Genomic DNA, 22094 nt, shown 5'->3' with positions numbered 1-22094 from the left:
TTGTTCAGTGTAGGCAACTTTGTTAACCGTTTAATTTCGTAAAATAAACCTCAAAAAATATAATTTCAAACGATTTACAGAATAATCCATATCAAATGCTAGGCAATGGCCTCTAGTTTTGTCTCAGTGTTCAAAATCAACGGCGTCCCCATCTTGCCACCCGTGGTAACTATTCATAATTGATACTTTACTGAGTGGTCGAATTACTTTGCCCCTTTATTTGCAGATAACATTAGAAGTAAAAAATGAGCTTGTTCAGTATCGCCAAAAAGCTATTGAAATTGAACAAAGAATCCGAGAATCCAAAAATATTGAAGTCAAAAAAGTGGTTTCATCCGATTTTGATACTCCGAACGTAACAGCTTCTTTAACAAGAAGTCAGTCATTTACATTAGAAGCTCCAAGTCCAGGTTTGGTTAATCTTCCCGATTCAACAATACATCATCTACCGGAGCTCTCAAGCCCCAAATCCCTCCAACAAGATCCAAGAGAACAAACTTCGCCGCTAGGGCGTCTTATAAGATCTAATTCATTTACTCTAGATAATCCAAGCCCACTTCTTATAAAACATCTACAAAATGAAAATTTATACCTTGAACAAAATTGTGGCGTTGACAAAAATCATGTCAAAAGACTGGACTTCAGTGTTGATGAAAAATCGACTAAGAATAAAAAATCAGATACCAAATGCAATGGAAAACCAAAATGGGTCGCCACGAAAAAGGTTTCTCCGAAACCTGTGTCTCCATTGAGAAAGCAAAAAAGTCCTTATGGGTCGTTCTCTGTTACGCCCAAACCATGGTTAGCGGCCAGGATTAGACAGAAAACGCCATCCAAAAAGGAACCTTCGGTAAGCACTTTGGGACAAATGTAAATCGTATAACGGAATTTAGTGGAATTTTAATTTTGTTTGAATTTCTACAGATGCTGTATCTGAAGAACTGTACTCTGAAGATTTTGTTTTCTTATTATTCAATCTCATTTTTTTCGCAGACTGTTAAGCCAGGCTTTTCAACTAAATCCGAAAACAACCCTATGTCGCCTAGCGTAGATGATTGCCATAAGCGGATCCAAGCAATGCAAACAGAACATGAAAATCGTATGAAGGACCTATTGAAACGCCAGGAGGAAGAACAGCGACAACTACAGGAAAGTTTCCGTCGCCAGCAAGAAGAACTGATGCAAATGCTGCCTACGCCGGACGTAGACCAGATCCATACCTCTACTCCACTGCTAACCAGTCCCAATGAGTCTCTTGTGGGTACTGACAATGCACAAAATATACTTTCATTCAGGAAACTCAATATAAGCTCCAAAGATTTTGTCAATCGCAGCGAATCCCAATCTAGCATATCGCATTTATCATCAAGTCAAACTCTTTTTATTCCATCCGACAGCAGTCGAACGAGTGCTGATTTCGATGAATCAACCGAATTATACAAAACTTGTAATAATTACAGTTCTGACAACAAAACCAACGAAGAAGTTCATGAAAATTATAATTTTAAAAGCATTCGTAACTATCTAGAATCTATTAACTCAAATGTAGAAGACAAAGATCTCAAGAAACTTTCTCATTTGGAGACAACTCAAAGAAACTATGACCAGAAAAGTTGTCCATTGAATAACGCAGCTACCATAATTAACGCGCACGTACGAGGTTACCTAACACGGCGACTTTTTCAGACGGATCGTGTACAAAAAATCGTACAAGTTATCCGTGATACGCTTCTTTTCATATTGGACATGCACCATGAGAGGGCTATCTCAAGGCAGCATATTCATAGCCCAGCCGATGTTCAGCTAAAGCGAACTCTCCTACATCAACTGTCATCCGCTTGCTATCAGCTTCATGACATATTTTTCGAAACTTCCACGGTAGAACGTATGGAAATTATTCGGAAGGATCGAGAGTTTCTGAAGCGTAGACTGATAGATCGTCCTCGCACTGGTGGTTCCGCAAGTTCCATCAAATCCCAGCGTACTGCCCACATAGTAGGATACGGCAAGCCAACAATTCTGCGAAAACTACAAACGTGTGCCTTGTAAGTATAACATCAATTCAAGATTTATGAATCTAATCGCATTCCAAAAAATAAACCCGTTTGTTTTCGCTAGGTACTCCGTAAATATAGAAGGGAAAGCTTCTGAGGAGCCGTCCAACGAAGATGAGATTAACTCTACGGACGTGGTTAAAAGTACCAAGGATGCCAGTTTTTCATTGATCACACCATCGTCAAAAATATCAGCTAAGAGTTCTCCATATTCGCCGGTCTCATCCATAAACCGTTCAAAAAAAGCGTCGACCAAATCTCTCAATATCTCTGCTAATTGGCAGAGCAAATCGGAAATAGTTCGCCCTAAAACGTCTGACCCCCAACTCACCGGAGTGCCTTATCGTAAACCTGTATGGGATCAACGTCACTTTTAACTAAAATAAATACAGCAAATATTCTTATAATTCAATTTATATTTATACAAATTTCAATAAAAATGTTCAATGATTCTGTTTAATCGAGCAATTGAAAAGATCAGATCCTAGAGCTTTTATCACACTAAAGGTGCGCGGTTATTCAGACTTCTATAGTTACGATTGAGAACACACAAAACGTTTGCATTACTACAATATTTCACTAGTTCTGGTGGTTTTGTTTGTATGGATTCATATTCTTCAACTGCTCTGGATTGTAGCGCATTCGGATTGGAGGCATCGCCAAGGTCATTTCTATAATAGCTGGATCCGGTATATATGGCTCACATTGAGTTTGTTGAACTCCGTTGTTGTTAATAGGAACACGAGACACCAAATGTCTTGGTACAAAGTTTTTCTCTTTAAAATCGAAATAATGTTCACGTTTGTAATTATTAACGGTTTTCAATAAAGGTAATACAGGGCGACCTTTAGATTGCGCCTCATTAACAAGCTCATCTGCATACTGCAAAAAGTGCCGATTTTCCTTCTCCGCACTGTTTCGCATGTACTCGAGTTCAGCACGTGTATCAGCTTCCTGTTTTTCTCTGTCGATTCTTTCGTCCATTTGATCCAACAGAAGCTTGCGCTGAACATGAGCTTTTTTAGTATGATTTGTGACCTTTCGGCTATCGAAATCGTAAGTAACTTCGACGTTTTTGATACGATCTGCCATTTCTTTCCGGTCCAGAATTGCCTGTTCGGTCTCTTGAAGTTTCTTCCACTCTATTTCCTGGATATGTGCCTGGATACGAGCGGCTTTCATCTTCCTTTCTGCCTCAATTCTCTCCCTTTCTCGTTTGTCGGCTTCTATCTCTTTGCTACGTATTGCATCTTGTCGATTTTTCTCAGTTTCATCCATTAAACATTTATTTTTTTCTATTTCAGCTTTCAACATGTGTGAGTTATCTCGGAATTTATGCTTATTGATATGTATTTGCTTCAGCTTGTCTGCAATAGCCTTCTGTCCGTCGTTGTAAATATTGTTTAATGTTTCCTCGATGCAGGCCTCGCGTTTCAAACGTTCTTCTCGTTCTTGAGCCATTCTCATTGCTTCCAAAGCATGTTGTCGCCTTATTTCCTTATCACGTTCTAGCATGTTCTTCTCCTTCTCTACCTGACGCTTTGTATCCTCTTCTAAAGCCTGATGCTGCCTACGCTCTTGTTCGATGAGATGATTACGCTGCTTTTTCAATTCTTCGCGATCGAGTTCGATTTTGACCTTCAACTCTTTCTTGTAGTTATCAAATCGCTTGCGGTCTTCAATTTGACGTTCGGCGTACAATTTCAACCAACGGTTAGCTTGGGCAATGTCCTGCTGATCTGACTGTCGACGACGACTTTCCTGGACCGCCTGTTGCTCCGATCGGAAATGACGTTGATGCTCGCGTGCTTTCAATACCTCGCAAAATTTAGCTGCACTTTCGAGGACCCTTGGTCCTTCCTTTTCTTTTTGTATCATCTCTTCGGCCTTTCTAATCAGTTCATTGCGCTTAATCTCGTCAGCTGCCTTCAACTCTAAGTAATGTTTTTGGTCTGAAAAAAGAGGAATTTTGGAAAACATAAACATATAGGTATTCGAAATATCCCATTTCCAAGAGAAGAACGGAACCAATTTTACTTGTTTGATAAACAAGAACTAATACTGATGAAATCTTGTTATTCGTAGACAATTTAATCAGTTCTTTTGGTTTCGTAGAATAATAATTTTTGCATTTAAGAATCCTGTTTGATAAATATATCTGTGCACGGTTTTAAAATCAAAGGGTGTTACAAGTTCAAGCTAAAGAAACACTTTTGTTCTTGTTCTACCGGATAGTTTCCAATGTCGCTCTACCAACAGATACAGCGCGAATAATGCGCAATTTTTGAAGTATAAACGAACGTTTTAGGTTGGTGAAAACTTGAGTAAAAAGTGGCTTATTGAATAAATTATAAATAAAGCGAATCACAGCTTGATATACGTGAAGATTTTGTTTGGCTACTGAGTGCCAGTTGAAAATAAACGAAAACGCTAATATACGGCGTGTTCGTAAATTGATTTTTTCTATCAAAGTGATTTCTTCTATCGATGCTGGCGTTCGTAAATTAAACAAACTGTATGCAAAAGTATTGGAAGGTGATTTGAAATCTACAAAAAAAAATCCATGCATCACCCCCAAAAAATCTATTTACGAACACGTCGATAGGCAAAGTTCTCCCGTATTGTTCGGGGACTTTTGGCATGTCAGGTACAACAATATGAGAGATATTCGACTCATTGCGCTGTAACCAAAATCGCCTGCTCGTCGTCTACTGTGAACTTTGTTACATGCAAATAAACGTGATCATTGAAATATATAAAAATTATTGTTAAAAAACTCACCTTCTTCCACGCGATTTTGTTGGCGCTTGAGGCGTTCGGCCTCCTTCTTTTGACGTATATTTTGCACAGTGTTGTCCCACTTTCTGGTCATTTCTTGAGATTCTTTCTTAAGGTATTGCTTGAATTCTGCTTCTTTCTGAGCGAGCGATTTTCCACCAGGACCAACGGCAGTTTGAGGGCGAGTTTTCGAACCGTCGCTAGCTGTGCTTAACAGCTGGTTCCATTTGCTGGCCGTCAGCATAGCTGCCTTGGGACCACGGAATGCACCGCTGCGACAATGCAGCCGGGACGATGATGCAGCAGTCGGAGCGAAACTGGGCTGTTGTGGTTCCACTGTTTGATACAGTTCTTTGATCATAGTGATTGAATTTTGATAAAAATTTGCCTCCTACATCCAAATTTTTTCCAAAACGTGAAAGAATGGTTTTTTCTTGATACGAACTAAACTGTGCCTACTTTGATGGCCACATGAAAATCCAAATGAAAAAAAAACAACGCCAGCAATCGAATTACCATAGCAACGTTGGTTTAACTGCCTCCTGCTACCATAGCATACGGTAGCCAGAGTCAAAGGAATAAAACAGATTTAAAAAAAATCTTTTTTTCTGTTTTTTATGTTTTTTTTTCACGCAATTATTTTGAATTTATGTTTAGTTAAATATATGATAATGAAGGAAAAATTGTCACCATCTAACATTCTAACATATTTTTGTTTAAAAAAAAATTGAAATTTGATATCCCTCTCAAAGTATTATTAAATTTTGTTGGGGTCATGTTTGATTGAAGTTGTATTAAGGCTAGTCCACACTAGGAGATAGTTGGTCTGGAGACGGTATCAATGTCTATAGGTAGTTTTATTCGATTGAGACTATCTCAGGTTTCCAACAACAACATACAAAAAAGATTAAAAAAAAACACCCAGCACCCTAACGAGCCTATTATAGTCTCTCACCCTTATTCTGGTTTTCGTTCGAATGGCATTCGTTCGAAAGTATCTCCAATTAGTATTCTTGTTTTCGCACTTCAGTGAAAGATGTATTAGCTACGATCGCCGAGATAGACACATTGATTATGCTCGAAATTTCTCTTTCTCAAAGCTATTCACCTTTGTTTATAACTACAACTTTGAGGTGCTTACCTTTTAAAGGATAAGTGTGATAAAAAAATAAAACCTTGGAGTCGAATTGTGAAACGAATCCATATTTATTTCATTTTAGAACTTTATGAGAAGTTCACAAACTAATTGATTTTTGAATATATCATCATTCAAGAGATTTGAAAAGAAAACTGGCGACTGTTGGGGTTGAACTCTTTCGAAAAGACTTGAGGCTTCATCTTCATAAAAAAAGATATTTAAAAAAAGATTTGAAACTTTCCAATTACAAATTATTGTTAGAAAACATGTATCGAAATTTTCGGTACCAAGGAAAATTATCTTTACTATTTTCCTTCGAAGCTATTCTCAATTCTCAAAACAACATGCAGATCTTAGAAAACACCACAAACTGAGTACCAAATTTTATTATTTAAAAAACATTTTTTTTAGTTCATGATATAGTATTTATACTTAATCGGTTTAGGAATTCCATCTTTTATAGAGTACAAAATATGTAAGTTACCAGTGGAAAAATGTTCAATCAAAATTATAAACAAAAGTCTATCAAACGACGGACCATATTAAACAATTTCTTCATTTAGGTTCGAATAAAAAAATTTAATACCTTATTTAGACAGCTTTATCGTGATACTTTAATTTTAGTTCCAACCAATCATTCCAAACACTGCCAACCAACAGTCGCTGGTGTTTTCTTTTCTTCCATTCACCTTGTTTTGTCGGTGTTTTCTTGTTCCCTTGTATGAGGAAAAGATTCGATTCAATACTCAATTTTATAAATTATCAACTCTAAAACTACGTCAGCAAACGTCCCTGTGAAATTTCATATATCATCTTCTGCCGGAAGTAGGGCATATTTTGCTGGCTGAATCCAATGTCACGATTCCTAGCTTCATGTTCGGCAAACATGCAACTGAAAACGCCGCAGTCGCTTCCATTCATCTGTCGTGGGCACTCGCGCATGTTTTCTTTTGTGAAGCCACTGGTGTCGTATGGTTGCTTCCGTTTGTCTAGCGATTCGTCTCGAAGATACTGCTCGAGGGCGTTTAGCACCGTGTTGTTGGGGGTGCCCATTGAATCGTAGTACCGAATGGCTTGGTTCTTCAAATCAATAATAGCCATACACCAGTGAACGCGACCCACATGGACCGGAACCGGAATGATATCATACGTGAAGATGTCCACCTTACGAGTCCACCGCTTAAGCCCTGCATGACCGGCGGATAGTAGTTTTGGAATAAAAAACGTATTCATCGCATAAACCCGTGGTAAACTTTCGTTTTGCTCACTCCGTTCGATCAGCAGGTTCATGTAGAAATTGATAACCTCGTCGTTCAACCAGTTATCACCAATAAGCGTTGCCAAATCATTGCGGGTGATGCTGATGTTGAATTTGTTTATAAGAACCTAAAATGGACGAACACACAATGTAATTTTTCGAGATATTCTCGACGAAGCAAACCCAAATTTCAACTTACTTCTGTGCGAGATCCGCCATATAGAGCACGCTTGATGATACCCTGGTGCTCTTCTGTGAGTTCCGGATATTCTTCTTCTTCTGCTTCTAAGTCGTCTTCATCTAGCACGATGGTATCAAATTTTATCATAAAATCTCCCAACTTTCGCTCGAATGTGCTCGCATATTGTTGTGTATTTTTTTTAAGTTCTTTCAAACTAAAAACAGTAAAAGGATTCATTTTACCAAGTATTCCATGCGAATTCGTCTGTTGAATATCTCTATGTGGCACCCAGTTAAGGATCGGAGGGTCCCTACTGTTGTTACTTCTGTTCGAATTCCTTTTTTCAGATAGGAGCATCGGTATCGAAGAGAAAGAAACACAGTAGCAGCTTACTCTAGCTAAACGAAATCTACTTGGCAAAAATTGTACATACAGAAAGAAATACTCACTTCTCAAGTTCCTGCTCGATTAGATTTTTTCGTTGGCTCAGGTTGTTGCTGTACTTCCGCTGGACATTTTCCACGATATCGTCTCGGAATTTACTGTGTGTTTGTAATTTTTCACGCAACGTATTAACCGGATCAATTGGAGTTTGGGCGGAGCTAAAAAAACGGAATACAAATAATTGTAACTGAAAAATAAAATTTGTCCTACTCTATATGTTGATAGTCGGCCTTGATCAAATTGAAGTTTTCAAAAACGGTAATCAATCTGATTAAAATATTTATAAAAATAGATAAAGATTTGAAAAATATGTCTGATACTAGACCCATTTCTAAAAAAATGTCTTTGAAAATTAACAATAACGCAATGGTTGCTATTTTATTGTTTTTTGACGTTCTTCTAGCTTATATCAAGTCTTCTGTTCTTCTAAAAATCGGGTTTAAATCTGCACTCCAGAACAAAGTCTAGAATTTCTCCAAACCTATGTACACCTTAAGATGCCATCTAAATTGTTTAGTAGTTAATTTTACGATATTGAACAAAATGTCTTAAAACAAAACTTGATCTTAAAATATGATGAGAGTTATATCGAATTATTATAGAAGAAGTCAATCAAAAGGAATGATACTTACGCCTCCTCATCGTTGCTCGTTAAATCGTACTGTGTCAAATCAACAGTCGAAAACAGACTCGTGCGTTTTTTCCGTCCCTCTGAATCACTTTCCTCCAAGGACAAATCGATCACGGGAATCGACCGGATCTGGCAGGAAGTACTCCGCTGAGATGATGTCCCTCCTTCTCCAAGCTGATGAGTGGAAGAGTTAAGTGCCGTCGATGAGGATAAGTTAAAGTCATCGGTGAGAAGAAGCGAATTTTTACGCGAACTTGTCCCAAAGCGAGTTGTCGGTTCCTCTGGTGAGTACAAATTTGGCAAAAGCCGTTTCAGCAACGCCCGGTAATTGTTAACCTCTTCAAGGTTATAATTTTGGGCGATAATAGACTGACGCTTCGGTTGTTGCTGTTGAGATTTAAAAACAAACGGCTTTTTGAAGGAATCAGGCTGCCGTTGACTACCACCGCCACTACTAGAACTTCCATTGACCAGCTGTGTTCTGATAGGAAAAAGTGACGGAACTGGGGCAGTTGCAGTTTTAAGTCTGGCAAGCGGCGGAGGACGTCTTAGAGCGGCACCACTAGCTGACGTTCCGGTGCCACATTTTTCGTTACTGTTGGTTCGGTATTGTTGTTGCTGACGGTTGATCCAAACCAGCTCATCTTCATCATCCGAAAATTCAATGTCTGCAAGTTCTAGACGCGTCTTGCCACCTGATCCACCAAAGTATGCACTTTGTTTGTCGCAACTGTTGTCACCGGCCATTGGTATGCGAGCGTACGGGTGATTTTTTAATCGTTCTACAAATGGCTCAGATTTGGCATGTAGATCTAAAATGAAAATAATATCAGTAGGTTCATATAAGTTATTATTGAATAAGCTTTAACCTTGAAGCAAACAAAAACTATGAAAAGTGAAAATCAGTCCATATTGACTGTGTCTGTGCATCATCAACATAATTATCAATCATATATTTGCGACTGTTAAGTAGCAGCAATTAACAGAAAATATAAAACTAATAAACTTACCATTACTCAGCGGCGTTGAAATAAATCTGGGAAAATCATCCACCACCCGACGATATTTGGTAAAAGTTGCTGCCTCTGACGGTTCGTCGCTGTCAAAAAGAAACGCAAGCAAACGAAAATGTTGAATTATTTGGTATACGCTTTTCTCTGGTTTTTCGCGAATTTCCCTTCTCTTATTGCCAGCATGTGTATGTGTGCTGCATCCGCTCAACGAGGAAATTATAAGGTATGCTCATTTATTGATAGACATTGACCGGAATCAGTTTCTATGCGATTTGAATGATGTTGATAAACAAAAAAAAACTATGGTTACAACACCTTCCAGCATATGGTTTGGTAATGTGTAGTTCGCATCATGTCTTTAGAGCGATTCTTTTAATGAGTATTGCAAAAATCGAACAAAGCTTCAGTCGGTTGAATATGGCTTGAAATTTTTGGCCCGAGCAGATTTTAATGCCTAAATTGATAGAAAACTGAAACCAAAACAAGCAATCAATGCCAAAATGACAGCATAATTTGGTGTTGTATTGTCCCGAAGCCAAAATTAGGTTTCATTAAAGTATCAATATGTTGGAATATGATGGTAAACAGCACCATAGCACTGACAGCAAAATGATAGCATTATTTGGTATACTGATTTTTCTAAGACAGCTGAACAAGGCATCATTATGGTTTCATTTATTTACGTAGAGCAGAAGAGTAAAATCAGTAGATTTTCTGCTTTGAAAACAAGATATATTAAGGTGTTAAAATTTGAATCGATTTGAAAAGGAACAACAAATCTACCCATTATAAGCAGTCCAGTTGATTTACTATGCAGAATGAAACCTTTCGCTTTAGAAAAGGGGGGCGCTTCTATACAAAATTGCAAAAAAACAACATTTTAAAGCGATGTGGATCACATTTGGAACACACGAAAGTTATAGCATGACAAGATGATTTATTGTAATGTCTGGCCTTTCCCTCTTTTATAACGAGAAGGTTCCATACAAAAGCATATTCTTATACGTAAGTATATAAAAATAGAGGCATTTTCTTTGTAACACCATCACGTGAACCGGTGCGGCGATTGGAATGAAATGAAATTTAATATTCGGAGTTTTTTTGGTCGGAGATGGTTTGTATAATAGCCTCAGGACACCCACATTTTTTGACAGGGAGGCTTTCATGCTAATTCAACTTCAAAACTAACGAACAAACACACATATGTAGGTATTATATATTAGTGAAACATCATGTTTCTTTGAAGAGATCTAATTTTCTCAACTCTGAGGCGTACATCTTTCAAGGATATGATGGCTAGCATCTTACAAATGCTAAAACCACCTGCCCACAGCCGTGGCCGAGATTCGATTTAATGACCTCTGGCTTAGAAGACTTGAACGCTGTCCTCTAGGCCACGGTCGGCGACGAACTTAAAATATTACATAATTTGACGATTTTTATAAACAAGGGTTCAGAAGCCTAATTTGACAAAAGAAGTTAATTTATTAGGCGAAATACCGCTTTTGAAACTGGGGGTTCCCATAAAAATCATAGAAAAATCGACAGCACTCATACAATTTTCATATGATTTTTAAAAATTGGATATACAATAAAGTTTGGACATACCGAGATGATTCAATTTATTATTTGAACCCCACCACTTTTAGAAAAAAGGGGGTCTTATACTGAATTTATGTTAATGCAACATAAGTGGATCATTTTTTTTGCTATTCTGCATAAATTCAGTACACTACCATACTTTGACGATAAAAGTAGATTCATTTTATGAATGGCTTCTCTTTGTAGTGTAACAAGTTGAGCACCACTGACTCTCAGTGTGTGCTGCACGGCTAACTATTACCCAAAACACAAACACTCAAAACCCAAATCGGTAGCAATTATAATTATTTACTAATACGACATTTTAAAAACCTACGCTAGCTTAACATTATTACTCACGGGCCCGTTTCCTACTCTAACATCAAACGCACAACAATCATATCACAGCGGCTTGGACGGCACAGAGGTATCACAGCTTTCTTTCGTGATATCACAGTCGTATCTGGTTTACTGGCAACCCTGCCTGGCTGCATTGCTTCGACGGGCGCGCACCACTGCCCGGAGCACCTCCGCTGTCTGCTTCCGGCTGGTTGTGTTGCAGCTTGGCCAAATGAGCTGGGCCCCATAATGCGTTGAGCTCCCGAACTCGGCTCTCCAACAACGACCTATCGACAAACGACTATGTCTAAGCACTTTTATTTCTTCCTTACTACAACTTTTTTACTCACCCACTGGGGGTCGTTGTTCGTCCGTATTGCTGGCTTCCACAATCGGTCTGATGAATGCTCAGGTGAGAACTTTGCTTGTGTCCTACAAGAACGACGTTATGATGACAAAATTTTGCGAGGACAATCAAAATTTCGTTCACTCACCCTTCTGTTCGGTTAGTTTCTTTCGCCTTCTTGTTCCTTTTATTTCCCTCGAGCTCGGCACTGTCCTCCATCCGCATTTACGCTGTGCTCGTGTCCAGATGCCTGAGAGTTGATGAGACGCCTGATTGTTTCCGAATCAGCAAGGTTAATTTATTGTTCTCACCTCAAAGCCTTCAAGAATCCTAAATTCCTGTCTCCTGTGTTAACAGCGGCACTGGGACGCGAAGGAATGGCAGGCTGCTGACCGCAAGAATTTTAGCAGCAATGTCGAGTCGAACTAGACAACTTATTTCTGCTGCTGGTGTCGGGTCGATTCGATGATTGTTGTTTTCGTTGTTCCTTGTTTTTGTTTTGTTGCACGTGTACGTTTGACATTTTACACTCTCAATTCTAAACAGTTAATTTTGGCTCGAATTAATACAATTACTGCACGCTCATTACTTAATAATCACAAATACTTAATTATAACGCTACATACACTACCGCAACGGAAGAATTTTTCATGAATCGGAGACAGCCGATTCATGAAAAATTCAAAAACCTCTATCCTAGGCAACGATCAGAGACATCGGTCTGGTCACCCTAAGGAGACCTCGGTACTACGCAAGCCACAGCAATGCTTGCCAGATCTTAACACAAATCCTCAAATCCAAAAAAAATAACTCCAGCGACTCCTGGAAAACTTGACCGAACGCCAACGAGTCTTGGCAAAGCGTCTCTGAACCGTTCCTGACTGGCTTCTAAATTCTTGCCTCCGCTACGATTACATACACAAAACAGTAGCTTAACGACTAAAACATTTGCTCAAAACACTAAACATTGAACAAATATTAAAATTAAAGAGGTTAAAATTTTGGTGATTTAAAAACAAGCACGGAAAAGCAGCAAATCCTTGGAAAGGGAGAATTTAGTTCCCTGATCGCCAAGAGCCCGAATAGAGGTTTTACCGCGCCTCCAGATCGCGTTGCTTTGGTATGGAGGGTTTTCTTGGCGACCCCATTTATGCTACTTCCCTTAATAATGACGACAAGTTCAGCATGTCTTCTCGAAATGGTTTCGCTTAAAGAAGCGATTGGCTGGTTTGTCACGTTCCAGTAACGGCGTGTTTGCATAATGCATGAACACGGTCAGTTTCTCCCGCCCTGACTAACGGCCGACCCGCAGGAGGTCTTACGGGTGCTAAGTGACATCTATCGGTGCTGTATTGGGATACCTAGCTTTGGCATTCCAATACTGTCTCTTGTCGGAATTCCCTGTGAGCTGCGTCCAGTACACAGAGTACGATTTCTCTCGGTTCGTGAACGGCAAGCGCTTCAGCGCTTAAGAGTCGTTTCCAGGTGTTCTTCGGTCTGCATGGTCCTGTTTGTGACCTCCATTTATAAAGGAGCCTGTCCAGACGGCAACCTGCACACTTCGTACTGCTTCAATATGCGTTGTCAATTTTAGGAGGTTACTGCTGTCGCTCAGGGAGCAGATTTGCAGCGTGAGTTCCGCACTGTCGCTGCGGAGGAGCTCAATCCGCTTGCGATGGCGTTATCTAGTGCTCTGGTTGGGCATATTGTCACGTTCGGTGTGGTATAGTAAGTAACGCTGTGCGTGTTTTGTACGGTCGATGACGTTCTCGTTGTTGATCACCCTTGGTGATGGACATAGCTTAATGGTTATCAAGCGAGGAGGTAGTGGAGTATGTTGTTGCTCACTGCGCTAGACAAATGCTCGAATTTACCCGTTCGGCTTACGGTGTTTCTGGATCGATGACGATGTAGTACACAGACAGGGTTCTGTGGTCATAGCTTTAACAATATCTCACAACAATATCAATCATGAGATCATTTTTACCTGATCATTTTTTTGATAAGTGTCTCAAAGAAAGATTTTCTCATCAAAAATGATTATTTTTCATGCTGATCTTTTTAAAAAAATTATGCTAAGATTAAAAAATAAATAAATGTGGGTATCGATAAGAAACAGACTAATATCAAATCCACAAAACTATAAAACTTAGCATTAATCACCAAAACACAACATTAATCTCGAATTCAAAACATAAATCACAAATTCAAGACAATTATTAACTTTTGCGGTAGCACAATTTAGTGGGTTTTTGTGTTGGGCGCCAATGTAACAAGTTGAGCACCACTGACTCTCAGTGTGTGCTGCACGGCTAACTATTACCCAAAACACAAACACTCAAAACCCAAATCGGTAGCAATTATAATTATTTACTAATACGACATTTTAAAAACCTACGCTAGCTTAACATTATTACTCACGGGCCCGTTTCCTACTCTAACATCAAACGCACAACAATCATATCACAGCGGCTTGGACGGCACAGAGGTATCACAGCTTTCTTTCGTGATATCACAGTCGTATCTGGTTTACTGGCAACCCTGCCTGGCTGCATTGCTTCGACGGGCGCGCACCACTGCCCGGAGCACCTCCGCTGTCTGCTTCCGGCTGGTTGTGTTGCAGCTTGGCCAAATGAGCTGGGCCCCATAATGCGTTGAGCTCCCGAACTCGGCTCTCCAACAACGACCTATCGACAAACGACTATGTCTAAGCACTTTTATTTCTTCCTTACTACAACTTTTTTACTCACCCACTGGGGGTCGTTGTTCGTCCGTATTGCTGGCTTCCACAATCGGTCTGATGAATGCTCAGGTGAGAACTTTGCTTGTGTCCTACAAGAACGACGTTATGATGACAAAATTTTGCGAGGACAATCAAAATTTCGTTCACTCACCCTTCTGTTCGGTTAGTTTCTTTCGCCTTCTTGTTCCTTTTATTTCCCTCGAGCTCGGCACTGTCCTCCATCCGCATTTACGCTGTGCTCGTGTCCAGATGCCTGAGAGTTGATGAGACGCCTGATTGTTTCCGAATCAGCAAGGTTAATTTATTGTTCTCACCTCAAAGCCTTCAAGAATCCTAAATTCCTGTCTCCTGTGTTAACAGCGGCACTGGGACGCGAAGGAATGGCAGGCTGCTGACCGCAAGAATTTTAGCAGCAATGTCGAGTCGAACTAGACAACTTATTTCTGCTGCTGGTGTCGGGTCGATTCGATGATTGTTGTTTTCGTTGTTCCTTGTTTTTGTTTTGTTGCACGTGTACGTTTGACATTTTACACTCTCAATTCTAAACAGTTAATTTTGGCTCGAATTAATACAATTACTGCACGCTCATTACTTAATAATCACAAATACTTAATTATAACGCTACAGTAGTTGTTGCGAAATGAAAAGCAGGTTTTACGCAACAAGAGATACAAGATAAACTTTATTAAAAACGAACAATTACAGATAAAACTTTGAAGTGGACTCATGCCGATAAACTGGTGTATAATAATGTGCTTCTAGAAACGTGTCCCGATGACAGTGCTCCTACACGTCAGAGAGATGGCGACTTCCTTCAGTATGACGTCTGTCACATGATGAGTCACCGATGGGTAACCTTGGCTCGGATGAGGGATCCATCCAACAGTAGCAAGTGTAAATTGAGAAGTGAGTCGTGATAAGTAAGAAGTTTGAGATTGAAAGTGAGAAGTGAAAACTGAGACATGAGAAATGAGAGGTGAAAAGTAAGATATGAGAAGTGAAAAATTAAAAGTGCTAAGTGAGAGGTGAAAAGTAAGAAATCGGAACAGAACGGTAAACGTAGCTTAAATTAATTTCATTTAGTTGTGCTAGTTCTCATAAACTCTGCTTCCCTTCCCGTTTCGACGTGTTTTCCACATCACTCCGGAATAGTCACAGCCAATCAATATTAACACTAAACATACCAACACTTTGTATACACCTATTCATACCGCGAGCGGTCAAATGACGACAAACACCTTTTTCACCAAAACTCTCTTGTTTCTCATCCGATTTCTACAAAATTTAGTTTTGGAAAGCTTATAATGTGACTCGAATGTGGTTTTCAAACAATTTTCCGCTACAATCATTTAGTTTTAGTCATTCGGAGCACGTCATTCAAACCAACCAGTCGTGTGTTGGTCGGCTCTTAGTTTTCGGAGTTTTTTTTCCAAGTGGTTTTCTCCGGTGTGATTCTTTTTACCGCGAGTGAAGTGACCAGAGGGCTGCATAATTGCAACTCGGATTCACCCAGTCATCGGTTCAACAATCCAACCTGGCCCAGCGGTGATAGACAAAGGTAGGCCACCATCATCATTGTCTCCATTCTCCTGACCAGACCGAAAGCAATAGGCTTTGGCTGGACACTTCGTCGACAACCATCGGAGGAGCGACACAGAAAACACGTTTTGTGTTCGGCGGCAGATTGGCACACGCTGTGCCTAAAATAAGTATTTTTTTTTAATTTTTCTTTCATTTTTTCTTCCTTTTCTCAAATTTATTTTACTATTTATCTCTCATTTTTTTTAAATTCTTTTAAGAAGTGTTTTGTTGTTGTTTTTATCAAAATTTTGGATAGTTTTAAAGGGTTTTTTCTCCACTATCTCACATCACATATGATCGTTCCCGACTGATGGATGACGGCGACGAGGGGAGAAAGGATCCCTCTTTACAGGAGGAAATCATCTCGGAAGAGCATCGAAACTGCTTCCCTCTCTGATCAGGAAATGGCTATTCCACCTCCCGCAAATGATCTCCTCTCCCCTACACCCATAGAAGAGGTTGCAAAAATCCAATGCCTATTTAGCACATCTCTGTGCCGATAATGCGCTGAAATGTGCACTGTGCCGAAGATGATATGTTTGAAAAACCGTAACTGGCATAAGGACTCGGCTCCCAACTAAAATGATGCATGACCACTACATTCAAGCAAAACAAGAAAAACATTTTATGGGATTTCGTTCCTATTGGATAATTCATCCCAGAAACAAGAAAATAAAAATATATACCATAGCACCCCGTAGGGAGAATCGAACTCAATTCACTAACCAAATGGTCTTGCCAGACCGACATCTTAACCAGTGTACTATTTGAGCTTCATGCAGGAAGAGGGATATTTGTCATAGGCATTCTGCCGCCGATCAATCACAAAAGAAACGCACGACAGTGGCTTCCCGGCGTTTGGCCTCCTTTCAAGGTATTCATTTGTCTTTCGATGGAAACGGGAAAGGGAACGGGAGTGGAGGAAACGGGAAACCCATTGAATGAGAACTGTGCTTTGCTTACTGCCTGCTATTACATACACACGCTACATATACACAGCTGCTAAAGCCGGGCAGCTTGGCCGGTGTTGTTTGCCGGTAAATTGAAGGAATGTTTTTGTTGTTGCTTTTGCTACATACATACGCACAGCTTAGCCGTGTTTGCCGGTTGATTGAATTAGAAGGATGTTTTTGTTGTTGCTTTTGCTACATTCACACGCACAGTGCTCGGTTCGCTGGCTGCCTGGTGTTGGCCGGTATTTATTTCCATCCTTCTTCGTCTTGTGATGCGATAGGAAGGGACGTGAAAGCGTTTTTATTTTGTTTCTTTCAGACATACGCAATCCGGTTAACTTGGGAGATTAATGCCGGTGGGAGCAAATCGAATCAGCACCGATCGCGTTATCTTCTTGTACCAATGACGCTATGTAATTGACTACACGCCATTGGCACAGAGGCTGAATTTTGGGTGTACTATTGAAACAAACCCAGTTGCTCAAGCTGACGAGTATGTCGTATCCCCCTTCCAGTTCGGCAACTCCATTACTCCCCCTTCCCAATTTCTATCTTTTTCCACCAATAATGATTTCACCCTCTCTAGTGAAAAAATCACCCCTAAACCGCCCCCTCGTCGTCGGGTTTACCAGAATGAATCGACGGGACATTGAGTAGTATATTTCCGGTCCAAATTGAAACCTCTAAATTTTATTTCAATTTCCCGAGACCTCGACCGATCGTACTCTTCTATAGTCAGCTACCAGCCGATGAGTCGGAACAATATGCGCGTTGTTTTTGGTAGCTTGAAGGAAACAAACGCCATTGCTTGTGACGAGAAGTTTACGGTCGAGTACCGCGTTTACGTTCCCGCTCGTGATGTGGAAATCGACGGAGTGGTAACCGAAGAGAGTTTGACCGTCGATGATCTTGTGAATTCCGGGGTTGGCCGATTCAAAGACCCTGGTCTTCCCACGGTCAAGGCGCTGGACGCGCGTCAGTTGAAATCAGCATCAGGCGAGGGGGAAGAACGAACATTTTCCCTGTCGAACTCCTATCGCGTTACCTTTTCCGGCACTGCACTTCCTGATTACGTTGCGATCGGGAAGGTTCGTCTACCTGTGAGACTTTATGTGCCTTCGGTCATGTTCTGCCAGAATTGCAAGCAGTTGGATCATACGGCCGCCTACTGCTGCAATCAGGCACGCTGCTCTAAGTGCGGGGAGAAACATGTGGAAGCTTCGTGTACAACACAAGCAGCAAGCAAGTGTTTGTATTGCACTGGGGAAGCATCTCATGCGTGTCTCGGCGTGTCCGAAGTACATATCGCGCCGGGAAAAAATCAAGACTTCTTTGAAAACTCGCTCTAAAAAATCATATAGAGACATGCGGATGAAGTCTTTGCCAATCGTCTCAGAAAACCAGTTTGGCCTTCTAAATGACTATGAATCCGAAGGGGAGGATCCATGCGAAGGAATATCAGCTGGGTCATTTGTTAAAAAAAATGCTTCACAGGCTCCAAAAAGGAAACGCACAACTAACACACAACCCAGATTAGCTGCCAGCAAAGTTAATAAAACTAAAAATCCTTAAAGTGGGAATAGTAATTGTTTCATCGTGTAGTCATCCAGACTACAACCCTGGACGAGTAAAACCAATCTACAGTTGTTAAATAAAAATATCAGTGAACGATACATTTATACACTAATACAAGAAAAAGAGATCAGAGTAAAATTCGATTCCAACTGAACCACACGCGTCTTTATTTCTTTCCGCAAATTCCAACCGAAAATATACAGTCCACTTTTTCATTCGCGACCACGCGTAACATTTTGGTCCCGTTCGACCCGGATAGTAACCGGAAGTGAATCCCCCATTTTGATTCGGGTTTCCGGTGTTGTGAATCTCGGAAGATTGAGCGCTACATCGGTGGCGTGCTGTGATTCGAAAGCAGCTCATTCGTCGCGTGTGTGGGAATTGGGAGAAGATTCCAGAACTCTGGTCAATCTTGCGCCATATTGGAAAGCCATTGAAGTGCTTCTAATCTATTGAAATAGTGAAATAATTTGACCGCTTTGCGCGGATTTTAAGTGCTAGTGAAATCGAACCAAGTTCGAGAAAATTCTGCACTAACAAGTGCGAAGAAAAAAGGAATGACCGTGGGACGCCATTTTTTCGGTCTTTGAAAATTGTTGAGCCAGCACAGCGGTGCTGTATGAGTGTATTGGTGTCGGGTATACTCATCGTTAAATGGGTAGTGAGGGCAAGTGACGGCTCGGGAACAGCCTGTTTTTGAAGAAAAGTGAGTTGTTGTACTTGCTTGCGTGTGAGTGATATTTTTCGTACGTTCGAATCTTTCGTTCGGTTCGATTGTACGAAACGGAGCAGCACTACTACGTGCAAGAAAAAGTGAAAACGCCTTGCGGTAGTGAGAAGAAATTTAAGTGAGAAGAAACGATGATGCGTACACCGCCATCGAGTGCTGACGGTGATCAGCGGCAAGAACTGTACGTTGACAATGCAGTGATGCCAAAACAACAGAACGTTGTTAAAAGTGAATCTAAAGAACTAAAAGTGATGAAATTTAAAATGGAAGCAATGAAGAGAAATTTAATGAGAGTGGAAGATGGTCTATTGGATGAAGATGTAGTGCCTAATATGAATCTGCAAAGTAAGCAGTTTTTGCAGCTTCAAGTGAGAATAGTGGAAGCAGCTCACACGGAAGCAGAGGCTCTCAGGATGCGACTTTTCGAATTGGATGCTGAGGAAGAAATTCGAGAAGAGTACGAAGCGGATTACATCGAGATTGAACACCTGTATGGTAAGCTGTTTGTGTTCTTGACCACTCGGATGGATGACATCGAGAGGAAGGAGAAGGAGCAGATATACCCCCCAGCCGTAAGTAACCCACCTTTTTCTACTGCACAATATCATGTGCCTCCATTGAAAGTTCCTCTACCTACGTTCGACGGAAAATATGAGAATTGGTACGCATTCAAGTCGATGTTCCAGACAGTTATGTCCCGATATAGATCTGAATCACCAGCAATTAAACTGTACCATTTGCGCAATTCTCTTGTGGATAAGGCAGCAGGTATCATCGACCAAGATATCATCAACAATAATGACTACGATGCTGCTTGGATGATATTGCAGAATCGTTTCGAAGACCGTCGACTAATTATTGACAAGCACATAGATGCGTTGCTTGATTTGCCGAAACTCAACAGCGAGAGTGCCACCGATCTTCGTAAACTGATCGATGTGTGCACCAAAAATGTGGATGCTTTGAGGAACTTGGGTTTAAATGTAACTGGGCTGGGGGAAAGTATGCTTCTTAATCGTATAGCTTCGAGACTGGACAGTGAAACCCGAAAGGCTTGGGAACTATCGCAGAAAATTGATGAACTCCCAGATTACGCAGAAACTATGGAGTTTTTGCGAGAAAGATGTCGTGTACTGGAGAAAATCAACCTCCTTTCTTCAGTGAAACCAGCTCAAAGAATGCAGAAGCCAATTCGAGTTGTAGGAGATCCCAAGATGAGAATCAACAGCTTCGTTACTCGCACCGAACAATGTCCCCACTGCCAAGGAAGTCATGAATTGTGGAAGTGCGACGCTTTTAAAAAGGTTTCTTTGTCCGATCGCTACACGACGCTGCGCAAAGCCGGTGCTTGCTTCAATTGCTTACAGAAGGGGCATAGAACAACCAACTGCAGTTCCGAGAGCACTTGCAAGAAGTGCAAAAAGCGTCACCATACAATTCTTCACCCGGAAAACAACAATCAACAGAAGCGATCCGAAACCCCTGCTACATCAACGAAGTTTCCCGAACCAAACCAGCATACATCGGAAGCAGCGCCAGCTGTACAGGTTATTCCAGAATCCGAAACCCGATCATCGTTCTGCGTGCAACCCAAGGTAGGAGGAAAGCAGATACTGTTATCAACAGCAGTAGTTCTTGTTTGTGGCAAAGCTGGAGAACCGTATCCTTGCCGCGTACTTTTGGACTCTGGGTCGCATACAAACTTCGTGACTGAAAGTTTTGCTGCACTACTCGCACTGGAGAAGGAACCGGTGCATTTTTCGATCAGCGGTCTCAACGACATCAAGACGAAAGTTCGGTTCAAGATTCACACCATGATCAAATCACGAATCAGCGAATACAATTCTTGCCTCGATTTCCTTGTGGTACCAAGGATTACCGGACTATTACCATTGACGACGATTGATCCAGTTCCTCTCTCGATTCCTGACTGTATCCAATTGGCGGATCCGAACTTCTACGTACCGGAAAAGGTTGACATGCTGTTGGGCGCGGAAGTATTTTTCCAAATGTTGAAAACTGATCGCCTACATCTCTCAAGTTCTGCCGTTCTCCAAGATACCCAGTTTGGCTGGGTTCTGAGCGGTGCTATCCCGAAAAGGTGTTCCGGAGTTGTGCAGTCATTCTGCAACACCGTTGAAGACGAAAACCTGAACGCATTAGTGAAGCGATTCTGGCAAATTGATTCCTTTGGTGACCCCGAACCAGAAAGAGAACCCGAAGAAGAAGTCTGCGTCCAACACTACCTGGACACCTACCAACGAGCACCCGATGGACGATATGTGGTCCGTCTTCCATTCAACGGTTTGCAGCACAAATTGGGAGATTCAAGAGTGATGGCCGAAAAGCGATTCCATGCCGTTGAGAGACGTCTCGACGCATCACCTGATATCAAGCAACAGTACAGTGAATTCCTCAGAGAATACGAAGATCTTGGTCACATGAAGCAGAATACCAACAACGATCAAGATAACCAACATGCTGCATACTACCTGCCCCATCATTACGTGTTGAAACCAAGCAGTACGACGACAAGATTGAGAGTAGTTTTTGATGGATCTGCCGAGTCTAGTTCAGGCATATCTATCAACAAGACCCAGATGGTTGGACCGACTGTACAGAGTCATCTTGTGCAAATTCTATTAAATTTCCGCTCCTACAAGTTTGTTTTCACTTTGGACATACCGAAAATGTACCGCCAGGTATTGGTACATCAAGATGACATCCCGTATCAACGCATAGTATGGAG

General features: G+C 40.9%; 3 protein-coding genes across 5 annotated transcripts in view; 1 reads left to right on the top strand and 2 right to left on the bottom strand.

Annotated features, from left to right (window-relative positions):
- The first annotated feature begins 24 nt into the window (after positions 1-24).
- On the top strand, positions 25-2514 carry LOC129753011 (centriolar coiled-coil protein of 110 kDa). The gene is made up of 4 exons (XM_055748806.1): positions 25-165; positions 227-850; positions 994-2045; positions 2119-2514. Exons 1-4 carry the CDS (start codon positions 106-108, stop codon positions 2429-2431), a joined length of 2049 nt encoding a protein of 682 aa, XP_055604781.1. The 5' UTR covers positions 25-105; the 3' UTR covers positions 2432-2514.
- On the bottom strand, positions 2479-5322 carry LOC129753018 (trichohyalin-like). Its single transcript, XM_055748813.1, has 2 exons — positions 4836-5322; positions 2479-4006 (listed from the first exon to the last, which is right to left on the bottom strand). Exons 1-2 carry the CDS (start codon positions 5191-5193, stop codon positions 2634-2636), a joined length of 1731 nt encoding a protein of 576 aa, XP_055604788.1. The 5' UTR covers positions 5194-5322; the 3' UTR covers positions 2479-2633.
- A 697-nt stretch (positions 5323-6019) lies between these two features.
- LOC129751609 (sentrin-specific protease 1-like) overlaps positions 6020-22094 on the bottom strand; it is a 45459-nt gene continuing 29384 nt past the window's right edge. For all 3 annotated transcript variants that reach the window (XM_055747218.1, XM_055747210.1, XM_055747226.1), the window contains 5 exons: positions 9495-9583; positions 8486-9296; positions 7859-8011; positions 7428-7623; positions 6020-7356 (listed from right to left, as the gene is read on the bottom strand). In XM_055747218.1, the coding sequence (XP_055603193.1) occupies positions 6745-7356; positions 7428-7623; positions 7859-8011; positions 8486-9296; positions 9495-9583 (1861 nt within the window). In that variant the 3' untranslated portion in view covers positions 6020-6744. The remainder of the gene's footprint in view (positions 7357-7427; positions 7624-7858; positions 8012-8485; positions 9297-9494; positions 9584-22094) is intronic.

The sequence above is a fragment of the Uranotaenia lowii genome, chromosome 1 (genome assembly GCF_029784155.1).
Source record: "Uranotaenia lowii strain MFRU-FL chromosome 1, ASM2978415v1, whole genome shotgun sequence".
NCBI lineage: Eukaryota > Metazoa > Arthropoda > Insecta > Diptera > Culicidae > Uranotaenia > Uranotaenia lowii.
The sequence above is the reverse complement of the archived record's forward strand: the minus strand, read 5'-3'. Positions and strand labels throughout refer to the sequence as shown.